Source organism: Ochotona curzoniae, unplaced genomic scaffold (assembly GCF_017591425.1).
Source record: "Ochotona curzoniae isolate NIBS_2020 unplaced genomic scaffold, NIBS_Ocur_1.0 contig_3190, whole genome shotgun sequence".
In the NCBI taxonomy this organism is placed as follows: domain Eukaryota; kingdom Metazoa; phylum Chordata; class Mammalia; order Lagomorpha; family Ochotonidae; genus Ochotona; species Ochotona curzoniae.
In genome coordinates, this window is record NW_024465751.1 from 7,007,156 (window position 1) to 7,020,038 (window position 12,883).

General features: G+C 50.2%; 1 protein-coding gene across 1 annotated transcript; it reads left to right on the forward strand.

The window, feature by feature from the left end:
- The first annotated feature begins 82 nt into the window (after positions 1-82).
- LRATD2 (LRAT domain containing 2) lies at positions 83-4,576 on the forward strand. The gene is made up of 2 exons (XM_040979453.1): positions 83-1,265; positions 3,537-4,576. The coding sequence occupies exon 1, from the start codon at positions 158-160 to the stop codon at positions 1,097-1,099; it is 942 nt and encodes a 313-aa protein (XP_040835387.1). The 5' UTR covers positions 83-157; the 3' UTR covers positions 1,100-1,265; positions 3,537-4,576.
- Positions 4,577-12,883: the final 8,307 nt, after the last annotated feature.

Sequence of the window (12,883 nt, forward strand, 5' to 3'; positions counted from 1 at the left end):
ATTGGACGCCCTTCCCACCGAGAGGCTGCCCCGGGGCTCCATCGTCTTAATCTCCCAACAGGTGGCCTCACGCCCGGTCCTGCGACCTGCGCCAATGAGCCGGGTGGCGGTTTCGCTTTCTCCCCTCCCGGCGGTGTGAACGAGCGTCCGCAGCGTGATGGGCAACCACGTGGAGAAACTGACCCACCTAAGTTACAAGGAAGTTCCCACGGCCGACCCCACTGGCGTGGACCGAGACGACGGGCCCCGCATCGGGGTCTCTTACATCTTTTCCAACGATGACGAAGACGTGGAGCCGCAGCCCCCTCCCCAGGGCCCTGATGGCGGCGGCGCGCTGCCGGATGGCGGGGACGGGCCACCGCTTCCCCCACCGCAGCCCTACGACCCGCGGCTGCACGAGGTGGAGTGTTCAGTGTTCTACCGCGACGAATGCATCTACCAGAAGAGCTTCGCGCCGGGCTCGGCGGCGCTGAGCACCTACACGCCGGAAAACCTGCTCAACAAGTGCAGTCCGGGCGACCTGGTGGAGTTCGTGTCGCAGGCGCAGTACCCGCACTGGGCGGTGTACGTCGGCAACTTCCAGGTAGTGCACTTGCACCGGCTGGAGGTGAGCAACAGCTTCCTGACCGACGCCAGCCAGGGCCGTCGCGGCCGCGTGGTCAACGATCTCTACCGCTACAAGCCGCTGAGCCCCAGCGCGGTGGTGCGCAACGCGCTGGCGCACGTGGGCGCCAAGGAGCGCGAGCTGAGCTGGCGCAACTCGGAGAGCTTTGCCGCCTGGTGCCGCTATGGCAAGCGCGAGTTCAAGATCGGCGGCGAACTGCGCATCGGCAAGCAGCCCTACCGGTTGCAGATTCAGCTCTCGGCGCAGCGCAGCCACACGCTGGAGTTCCAGAGCCTGGAGGACCTCATCATGGAGAAGCGGCGCAACGACCAGATCGGGCGTGCGGCGGTACTGCAGGAACTCGCCATGCACCTGCACCCATCCGAGCCGGAGGAGGGCGACAGCGATGCCACGCGGACTACGCCGCCGCCTCCCGGGCGCCCCCACGCCCTTGGCCCGGAGGAGGAGGAGGACCGAGAGGCCGTGGCTCACTGACCCCGCGAGCTGAGCCCTGAGCTGCAAAAGGGAGCTGTTTGCAGCCGCCGCAGCCCCCTCCCTCCCTCCTTCTCTCCTAGTCACCGGCCGGGTCCCTGCCGGGACTCCTGGGCCCTTTGTGGAGAGTTGGTGAGATGGGCAGGAGAGGAGGGGACGGAGGGAGCAGGTAGGAGAACTTTGGCTGGGGGCGTTTTCTTCTTCTCCAGCTGATCGTCTTTCCATGAAGGGGCAAGCTCAGTTTGCCTGGCACTGTATCCCTGCTGGACCTGGGTTCCACATATGCCCTTTCTGTGCACGAATGGGGGGTGTGAGTGTCCAGGAAAGTTCTGAGTACAAATGGCGAGCCGGGTGGAGGAGGTGCCCCTGCAAGCCGGCCCACTGAGCTGCTTATCTCCTGGCTCCCGCTGAGCTGTGTGTGGCTCTGAGGGAACAGGAAGGATTTATTCTATTTTCTGGGATTCCTAGGGTGCAAGGCTGCCTAAACCGCCACAGGATCTGAGAGCAGCAAACCCTAACCAAGCAGCCCCCTCTCCTAGGAGTAACAGATAGCGAGTTGAACAAACGGCGTTTGCCAAGACTTTGCTCCCTCCCCTCAACCTCCCTCGCAGCTAAACCCCCAAGTAATTTGTCTTTCAGAGCTGACTCTCTGGTGTGGCCTGCTGAGTTCAGCTCCGCCCCTCCCCCTCCCAGGTTACAAGTAAATCATTGTCAAGGGCCAGCCGGGGGAAGGATTCAATTAAGGTTCTCTTCTGCTGCCTTTGTTTTCCACCTGCCGTTGTCGCCACTTATAGCTGCGTTATTTGTTATCAAAGGAGGGAATAGCCCTTTGAGTGTCTGATCTAATTAAACCTGCTCGGCTGTGTTCGGGTCACAGATGGGGTTGGCTTGTGCAATCTCATAAAATATCCACCAGGGACCCAGCCAGGCAGGGCTCCCCAGGCAGGAAGCAGTTAATCTTGCCCATTGCCTCTGTGGAGGCAGAGCCAGCCTTGTAAAAACAAGGCATCGAGGGTATCCTGTGATGTATATACCCTCTCACTGATCCATCTCATTTCTGTTCTGTTGGCAAAATCTTACAACTGAGACGAGCTGCAATGGTAAGGCAAGCTTTTTGCTAGCTGCTTGGAGGACACCTCCTTTGGAGCTCTTTCTTAAAGAAAAGAGATGACGTTAATCACACTTGCTACCCTAGGTGGTCAGCACCAAATCTGGCAGTTGTGTAGCAGGCTGGTGACCGGAGAACCTGCTGGTGGCCCAGGGTGCTTTAGTGTGGTGCGAGGCTTTGCACACTGGCTGCCCCTTGGACTCCTGTGGGCCCTCTAGTGGCTGCAGAGGGCCTCTGCTGCACATTTGCCCGTGTCCTCAGAACTTGAGGTTGAAACATTTTTTTTTTCCTTCTCTGCAGTTCTTATATGACCCAATTTTCAGCAGCTGGGATAGAATCATAAAAGAATGGTTCGCACCTGAGGCCACCCTAGGCCTGCTCCCTGGCGACCTTTAAATCAAGGCAACACACCTTAAAGCGTTTTCTAACATGAGTTTCTCAGGGAAGTTAAGGCTGGGATTCTTTTTAAAAGCCTACAACAATGGTCTATGGTAGCGACTCCCCCAAGACTCACCACAAAGGCGTTAGCTGTGCTCCCCGCTTCCACAGGGCTTCCTCCCCCTGCCCAGCAACTCCCCGGGCTTGAGTTGCTGAAGGTGAGCCCCAGGGCAGCTTTGTGTGGGAAAGTGGAGGACACTCAGTTCTTGTGGGACATGCAGACCTGTTTAAGTGTTTCAGACTCAACGGCTTTGCATTCCCAGGTCGTGGGCGAGCGGGCAGGCTCTGTGGGTGAAGACATTGGGGTAGCTGGTGGAGCCAGGTTTGTGGGTTTTCCCTGAGGTTTCACGTGGTGGGGGAGTGCTGCCCGCTGTGCGGAAGTTGTGCGGGCTTGCGGTTCCCTCACCTGTTTCTGCCCCTGGGTGGAAAGGTTGGCATAGAGCAGTGGCGCTGTGGTTAGCCGCTGGCTGCTGTTTCCCGAGCCCTTTCTCCCCCCGGGAGGACGTGCTGCTGTGCGATCCAGTCCCGCAGTCTACCTCTGCGCAGTTTAGATGGCTTTGAGACCAAGGCTAGAAACAATGAGCTAGACAGGGGAAGGATCCAACCTGGAGCCTGCTTGCTGTGTAGTGTTAGTGTTTCTACAGGCTGCCTGAGGCAGGAGCTGGCTAGTGCTTAGGCGGGGAAGTTCTGCTGCATGCCGAGTTTCCTTAGGGATAGGAGGTGCCAGGCAAGGCTGCGGGCACCCGTCAGGGCTCCACGGAGGGTCATCGTGGCCACTCTTGCTCTGTCCCGTAGGATGCCCATCGGATGAGTAAGTGATTCTCTCCTCCCTGCCCTGCCCTGGCACTTCAGGAAAAAAAATAAATATATGTAATAATTTCTGTTTCTCCTTAGGAAGAAGACTTTACAAGTGTTTTGTACTGTGAATTAGGGATGCTCTTTGAAGGAAGGAAGTATCGAGCCCATGGTCCTCAGAAGCGGGCCCGCGCCCAGCACGTATGCCAAGCGCAAGCAGACAGATTCTATTTTCTTACCTGAGCAGATATTTTATTGAGACCGCGTCTGTGGGTCAGAGGAGCCTCCAACTTCCGCTCGGCGACTTTTATATCGAAGGAGCTCAACACTTTTGTAGCTTTTATTCCACTCTTGATTTAAAGTGACTTTGTAGCACTGAAATGCCTAGCAGAAGACTTGACTTGAGACCTTGAGGGATATTTTTAGCTTTTATGAAAAATGTCACCTCTGTGGTTGAACCCTCACATCTCTGGTGTTCTTGGTCCGGGTAGCGCTGTCGTACCACACCCAACCACATGGAAACATATTTTTGAAAGCAAAACTTTAATTTTATATAACATATGCTATGGAGAGCTAAGAAAATTTAAAGAATACTTATTTTCTATGTTCTTTTGTTGTTGTTCGTAACAAAATGGAATCCACTCTGTTGAAGACTGTTCTATGTACTTGCCTAAGCATTTTTTATTGATTAGAATAAAATCTAGTGTGATCAGACATCAAGTGGATTTTCTTGAGGTCACGCTCTATTTGTGATTTTTTTTTTAAATCAGGGTAAGTACAGGCTTGACTGGGTCATTCAGCTTTTCATTCTGTAGTTTTGTTCTTGACTGTAATGCTTCTGCATCATGGGTATTCCATTGGCTAGGAGGATGAATTCCGCAAGTGTTTCGTTTCCCAATGAACTGTGTAAACTTTATGGAGGGTTGTGTGCAAAGTCAGTGTCCTGTTCTTCCAGCACTTCTTGAGAAGGAAGCTCCGATTTGAAATCGTATCATTTCCTTCAAAATGAAGGGCAATACTCAGTTAAATAAAAGATTGATGATATCTTTTAAGCCATTTCCTCTTCGCTATGTCTTATTAAAGTAAAACTTGTCAAGTCCTTTTGAGAAACAATATAAGGGTTTCCAATAAACCAGCTATTAGAATTTGCTGCATTTCGTATTTTTTTCTCACTTGCACACTTCTTTGTGCTGCTTCTGGCCCAGGTTCAGCGTAGTCTGGCCCAGTTTCTCTGAGAGTTGCTGCGTGTGGCATCTTTGCATTACTTAGTAAATACTTGGGTGAATTTGTTGCGTGACTGAGAGCCCATCAGGATGGTTAGCCCGTTGCGTCTGAGTCATCAGGCCTCACAAACATCACTCCAGTATGCTTTGATGTTTGGAATCAATGCAAACATTGCTGGAAGGCACACTCACATCTTGGGGTGTTCGCCAGGGATTAGGGGGTGTGGGAACCTGCGAGGCGTCCTGGGTGATCTCAGGCTGAGACAAAGGGCATGCGCATGGCATGTGATTTGATGGCAGAAAACGGATGAGTGTGGTCCTCTCTAAAGATTTATTTTTATTTGAAAAGCAGAGTTAGAGAAGGAGAGAGGGAGAGATCTTCTGTCTTGTGGTTCATCCCCAAATGACTGCAGTGCCGGTAGTCCAGCTAATCCAAAGCCAGAGGCTTCTTTTCGGTCTTCCGTGTGGGTGCAAGCAAGAGACCCAAGGACTGGGGCCACTCTTCACTGCCTTCCCAGGCCAGCGGGAGCTGGGTCAGAGTGGAACAGTCTGGGCCCAAATCCAGGGATGCTGGTGCCACAGGCTGAAGCAGCCTACTGTGTCTCAGAATGTCCCCATTCCCGTGGTCCTATGAACGTGCTAACAGTAAAGAAACATGTAGCTGAGTGATGACCAGCACTCACCTGGGTGAGTGCCTTCAGCCACTACCAGAACCCGTGAAGTTCAAATCCTTCTGCTTTGTCAGGAACCTACTGTGACATTTTCAGATAAGAAAGTTGATGTGGGAAGGTTATGGAGAAAGCAGGCAGCAATGAAAACGTTTCGCTTGCGAGTGGGAGTCTAATTTACCGTGGTTCTCACGGCACAAGAGAGCAGGGGAGAGGGCCTGCTACCTACCATTTATTCCTCGTTGTTTTAGTGGAGGCTGCTATTTCTGTTTCTCCTAAAATGATGGAGCGTACTTCGTGTGGGGAAATGACACGCTTGGGAGCATCTAAAAGGACCACCAAAATGAACAGCTCCAAACGTGTGCACAGGAGCTTTGGCTTCCATTTATAGAATTTGCTGGTGAAGCTACTTATTAAGCAAAATGGAGCAATTTGATTTGCAGAGTAGATGCAAAGAGGCATTTATTGTGGGTTTGTAATCGAATTAGGTGTGAAGGTTGGGAGGGGCTGAACCCCAGTTTAGGAGTTGGAATGGAGAGGTTAAAAACCCGTGTCACCCTGAAAGTCTTGCTCTTTCCTGACTGAAGTGAGAGTAACTCATAGGTGCTCAAGGTAAATGAGCAGGTTTAGCAGCAATTTACGGAAGGCTAGCCATGTGGAGTGCGGTCCTCGTTTGGAGAAACCAGGAAAGTAGGAAGGATGGTGGTGACATAGCTGGCATGGACCAAGTTCCTGCCTGGAAGGCTGCTTAGTTCGCTATGGCTAACAGGAAGATGAGGCTGATCCATGCTAGTATCCTTGTGCAACATTCATTCTGATTGGAAGAGCTATAAATACTGCTCAAAATACATACACACGAAGATATTTAATAACAGGTGGATCAGGGCAAGGAGGGGGATGTCTGTGGCATATGGGCGGGAACTCCGTCTGAGCGAAGTCTTCCCCAGAGGAGTTGTATTCATGCTGAGCATCGGAGGAGCTCCAGGGGAGAAGCAGGTGCTTGGGCTGTGCACCCAGCGAGGGAGGGAGTCTAGGAGGGAATGAAGGGGGGACCCTGCTTGGCTTCATGCTCTGAAGTTTTTCCTCACCGCTCAGATCCTGCACCTAAGACTGGGCCAGGCAAACAAGCTCCCACTAACAGTATGAGTGAATGAATTTGGGGGCTGGACTTTCCTAGACTGAAAAGCTGCCAGATTCTTCCAAGGTGATCTTGGGACCATGACTCCAACTGCGTGAACACAGCAGTTAAAAAGGAGTAGGGAGCAGCGTGTGCCTGCCCTCCCCTCCCCCAGAATGAGAGGTTGTTCTAATGGTCTCAGTGCCTTAAATTGCCAGCCGGTGTATGAAACGGCTTGTGAAGGGGGCCTCTTTCCCCGAGGCAGGTGGGTGGGCAGTCAGCATTGGCTCTGACATAAAGGAGTGGGCTGTAAAGCAGAGCAGGAAGTCATACAGCCTGTCCGTCAGGGCCCAGGAGTTGTGAGAACGGAGCCTATTTTGTTCTAAAACCGGTGTGGGCATGTCTGGCCTGTTGGCTACTTAAGGCCTTGGAAATCACTGGGTCTGGCGTTCCAAGGCCACCACGGTGGGCTCATATTTCAATATATCTATTGCAGACTAATTTTCGGTTGAAAGCTTTCATGGCCCCCAAATGATATTATTAATATTCAAAATCCTTTAGCAGAAAAAAGATGCCCACCCCCTGCTAATGACATGATGAGTGTGGCCATAACTGACTTCAGGCTTAAGCTCTTGGTTACTGATTTTGGGAAATTTGTAGGTAACTCCTGGAATGTGATTATCTTACTGTGTGTTTTTAGCTTCGTGTCTTTGCCTTCTCAGTTAAATGCTAACCCAGAGATATGACCGAGGCACAAAGCATCAAAGAGACTTTTCTAAGTCCACCTGTGTTTTTCTGTTCTTGCCTCTGGTTTTTATGAGTTTGACCATTTTGGGTGAAGTTATATACTTTGTTGTGAATTGTTTCCTTGCTTAACTAATTTAGTGCACTAAATTTCAATTGCATTTGTGAAGTAATATAGTTAACATTCATACAACCGGACTCCATCCACCTTAAATAGCAGTTAAGGACAAAGTGAAACCATGCATGTTGACGCCATAGCAGCATCTATGATGATTAGCTGGGAAAATCTGGAGTAGTGAATGTATCAAAAGCCTCACTTCAAGTTAACCTGAGGGAGTGTCTCAGCTACATACAGGAAATGGGGGAGCTGAGACAACTTCAGATAATGCTCCTTGTATAGCAAGTCCTGTAGTGATTGGCGTGTTTCTTGAGCTTTGATCTTTACTGGATAAGCCACTTTGTTTACATGGCTGATCGTGTTTGCGCGTGGATTCAGCCCGCATTCAGAGAGCAGGGCTCTGGCACGAGGCGCTGGGTAGCCAGGGAGGGAAGAAAAGGGATTTTGTAGTAATGACATTAATGAGGAGTCACTTGGCCCACACTGTCCTGTTTTCAGTCACCCACACATTTCCTGGGTGCATACGGATCATGTCTTCCTTGTATGGTGGCAGAGAAGCAGCGTGGCTAGTCGGAGGTCACATGACTCCTGAATGACCTGCTCCGTTCCGGGGCCTGGGCTCCTGTTCTTGCTCACCTGACCGCTCCCAATCCTCCCTTCCCTTTGCCGCAGGGAGAGAACCTGGTAGCTGCTTCTGCTCCACGTTTGGCTTGTGGCCATCATAGGACGGCAGGAGCTGTGGAGCTCTGACTCTGGAAGGTACCAGAGGAGACGCAGCGCGGTCTTGCAGGACTTCACCTTTTTAGAGAAACACATTTCAGCCGTAGGTCATTTTTACAAGAGTTACAGAGAAAGAAGGAGAGATCTTCCTTCTGCTAGCTCAATTTGCGAACGATCCCTATAGCTAGGCTGTGAATGACCAAATGTGCCAGTTCTGTAGCTAGTGCCCACTTTTCATAACAAAGGTGCTTTCTGAATATTGACACATTATTATCCTCATTAATTTTATAAGTGCTTCCTACCAATTAATTTTATAGTTTTCAGTATGAATCTTGTATAGGAATGAGACTGAGGTTCCAAGGAACCAGTATTCATTAAAGCAACTGTGAAGCATGTTGCTTTAAATTTCTCGAAGGACGAAGTTGCTCCTGGAATCCTGTCCCAGGCCGCTGCTCTAGTGCTCCACACCTGAAGGTCAAGTGCACTAGGGAGGACTTGGCCTCTGTCATCTCCGCAAAGCTGACAGCCTCTGGAAGAGGCGCTGCTGACGGAAGTCACCATGTTACTGATGTGCTGTGATCACCCAGCATGGCCTGTTCGAGGCAGGTGTGTACGGTCTGATTGCTATCTGTTGTAGAAGGAAGTCCCACACTGGCAAATAGGGGGCGGTGGCAGGAGGTTTATCCAGGACTCAGCCACAGGGCGGACAGGGTCGTGATGGGTTAGTCCACATTCCACAATGCTCCAGATACTTGTGATAAGAATGTGAAATCCCTTAGCTGGTTGAGTCCGGGCCTCTGACCCACTGTCTCTCCTGGCTGCTGCAATTCCAGCACGGCTCTCTGCTAAGGACTTGGGAAGGCAATGCAGGTGCTACGGGTGTTCCCTGCACGGTAGGGGAGACCCTGATAAGACTCCTGGCCTCTGCCTGGACCCAGCCCTTGTTGGTTCAGGGTCTGGTTCTTGTATTTGAGAAAGAGTAAGTTTGTCAGGAAAGCCGTCTGACGTCAGATAGTGGTAGTTTGTACTGAAATTTTTTTTTTAGTACATCTTCTTAATAGGATTTTTAAAAAGTATTTATTTTTATTAGAAAGGCAGATATTCAGAGAGAAGGAGAGACAGAAAGATCTTCCATCTGCTGGTTCACTCCCCAAGTGGCTGTCATGGTCAGAGTTGAGCTGATATGAAGCCAGGAGCCAGGAGCTTCTTCTGGGTCTCCCACCTGCATACAGGGTCTGAAGGTTTTGGGTTGTCCTCTGCTGCCTGGGTGCTGACAGTGGGTGGCCGTCCCCTGTACCTGGGTGCTGACGGTGGCTGTCCCTCGTGCCGGGTGCTGACGGTGGGTGGCCGTCCCCCATACCTGGGTGCTGACAGTGGGTGGCCGTCCCCCGTGCCTGGGTGCTGACGGTGGCCGTCCCCCGTACCTGAGTGCTGACAGTGGGTGGCCGTCCCCCGTGCCGGGTGCTGACGGTGGGTGGCCGTCCCCCATGCCTGGGTGCTGACAGTGGCCGTCCCCGTACCTGGGTGCTGACAGTGGGTGGCCGTCCCCCGTGCCTGGGTGCTGAAGGTGGCTGTCCCCCGTGCCTGGGTGCTAGGGCGGCTGGGAGCCTGGGAGGCTGGTTGTGGCTTTCCCCTCATCTCCTCCCCTCCCAGACTGAAGAAAAAGACATTTTGGAAGCAATGGTCTCACCCACTTCCTCCTGACCCTTGATCTCCTCCACCCTGATTAGCTATGTAAATGCACCAAGAAAATAAATAAATCAAAGGAAATCATTTCTAAGAGACTTGTTAGTATGTAACACTTCATAAAAGTATAGAGGGAGGTTGGTTTTCCTAGACCCTTTTTAAAATAAAGCACCACCATGATTTTTGTATCTTTAAAATTTGGTAAACAATAAATAAATCTTCACTGAACAAATGAATAGGATTTACTTTTAGGGCTCTTTCAGGGGCACAGAGAGGTTCCATATGCTCTCCTCTTGCCCTCAGCGGGCGCATCGTCGGCATCAGGTGCCACCGAGGCATACCGGCTGCAGTGAGCTGAGACAGCTCGGCGTCCGCCAAGCCCTGCAAAGCTCACTGAGCTTCACTGTGCATTCTGTGCATCTTGACAAGCGCCCATCAGCACGGCACCCTACAGGATAGCTTCAACGCTCAACTGTTCCTCTTTGCTCTTTTATTCCTGTAGGTGGACAGTTGGGCTATTTTCTACCATTCCTATCAATCCTTAAGAGACTATTTTTCTGTCGGCCTTCTACTTCGTTTGCCAAGGCACTTGGCATTCACAGCTATTATGGCATTTGTGCATTCTGCTTTATTTTATTTTTTATTTATTGGAAAGTCAGATTTATAGGGAGAAGGACAGACAGAAAAAGATCTTACATCTGCTGGTTCACTCCCCAAGTGTCTGCAACAGCCAGAGCTGAGCCCATCTGAAGCCAGGTGCCAGCAGCTTCTTCTGGGTCTGCCATCCGGGTGCAGGGTCCCAAGGCTTTGTACCATCCTCTAATGCTTCTCCAGGCCACAAGCAGGGAGCTGGAAAAGAAGTGGAGCCGCCAGACCATGAATCGGTACCCACATGGGATCCTGGTGCACACAAGGTGAGGACTTTAGCTACTAGGCTACTGCGTCCGGCCTCATACACTCTTTTAAGTGTCTTTTGACACCTCCCCAGGCACTGTGAATGTCCCGAGGCTCAGGTGCCTGCCCACATTCTATCAAGGAAGACAAACAACAGATTTGAATCTTGTGGCTAAGTGATAGTTAAGATGACAGAGAACAGGCACGCACCAGGCAAATGACAGCGCTCAATAGGGGCAGTGACCACAGTAGTGGAGGTGGGGAGGGCTCCTGGACAAGTCTCCTGGGACAGGTTAAACAGGTAGGGTGAGGTCTTATCAGAGGAAGATTTTAACATAATTGAGCTCCCATCTTATCAGCCCTTTCACGGTAAAGCATGCTGTCTGGCTGGTGGAACAGGGTAGAGCGTGGAACCCTGGAAGAAATACACAACGCGTTGCTCAGTCATTCCTTCCTTACGACTTTTGGAAGACTCGTAGACATTTCGTCCAACTAGCCTACATCGTCACAAGTCGTCTTCATTTGACTGCACAAGTGTCCTCTTGAATACCACAATCCTTAGCGCTAAGCCAGCAGTCCCAATGTAGGGAAAGCTGAGACTAAGTCATTCAGCACTTTGAAAGGATAAGGGACACGGAGGGGGAGGCTGGGCCTGGGCTGGCAATGCCAGCATGGCCCCTTGCTATGCCACTATGATGGATGACCTTGCCTGGCACTGCAGATGTGCTGCATTGAATATAAAGAGGGAATAACACATTACACGCAGTTGGGGTTATGAAGTTAGTGCAAAATATTTTAATTGCTCAGAACCAGTCTCGGCAGGAGGCTATGGGCTTGGTGGCTGTCATGATCCATTTAGCAACCTCTTAGTTTTGTGCAGTATTCTTGTCTCAGTACCCAGATCTCATAGGGAAATTACAGATTGGAACAAAATCCAGCCAAACAGTCATTTTATTTCCATTTTTAAGATATGTTAATATAGAGAGCAGATTTCTTGGGCTTCATATATTTGATTCCAAGCATGGAAGAATATTTTTCTCCCTCCATTCTCCTTTCATTTCTTTCCCTTTTTCTTTCTTTTTTTTTCTTTTAGCTTTAGGTGATACTTTTTATAATCACAGGCTCAATGCTCCGTGAAACAAAAAGCTCTACAAGTACAAAGTAGGAAGACCTTTGTTCCACAGGAAGTACAAGGTTAGAAGTGATGATCAAATCAGGACACGTGTAGTTGTGTAGTAAGCTGATCTTCCACCTGCAGTGTCAGCACCTTGTATGGGCCCCCGTTCCTGTTGTAGATGTACCTCTTCCCATCCAGCCCATGCTTTATGGCCTGGGAAAGCAGCGGAAGATAGCCCAAGTGCTTGGGTTTCTGTACCCACATGGGTGACCTGAAGAAGCTCCTGGTTCCCAGCTTCAGATCAACTCAGTTCTGACCACCGCGGCCATCTGGGAACTGAACCAGCAACTGGAAAAGCTCTCTCTCCCTGTGTCTCTCTTTCTTTGTAAAATCTACCTGTCAAGTAAAAATAAATACATCTTTTCAAAAAAGGGACAATCAAAATGCAAGATGTTAATTTCACTCACGTACATTAATCTTTATTTATTTATTGAGGTTCCCTACATGTTGGTTACTACACGTCAGGGAAGCCATATTTGTCTTTTTGGATCTGGCTTATTTCACTAAGCATGATGATCTCCCATTGTATCAGTTTTGTGTAAAACAGGACCCCATTCCTTCTATGGCTCAGTAATATTCCACTGCATAGGTATATTGCGTTTTCTTGATCCAGTCAGCCAGATAATCGTAACCAGAATTAAAGTATTCAGAGAGGAAGTAACGTTTCGATCTGTAATGATTTAGTCTATCTGGATCTGGGCTTTTGAGAAAAAGTCATGACTGTAGGTGGATGCTCACACCTTCAGTACGGATGCCAAGCCGAGGGGGAGAGCTCTGCTCACTGCTTTTGCCGTAATGGTTGATGCGCCTTGCCCTCCCTGGTGGGTGCCTCTCTCTGCTTGCCCCGGCCCTGCACGTGATGTAGTCGTGCTATCTGCTCATGTGTTGAATGAAATATGCAGGAAATGTAACATGCACTCCATGGAAAAAAGGCTCCACTGCCAGAGTAAATCTAACGGTACCCCTCAGTCAGCTTATCCCACCTCAAGCTTGGTGTGTATTCTAAACTTGTCTTTGTGAACTTTCAGATGACTTACCTGATATATCTTTCCACATTTTTAAACTAAAATCACGTCCCAGTACTTGTAGTTATCTGCTG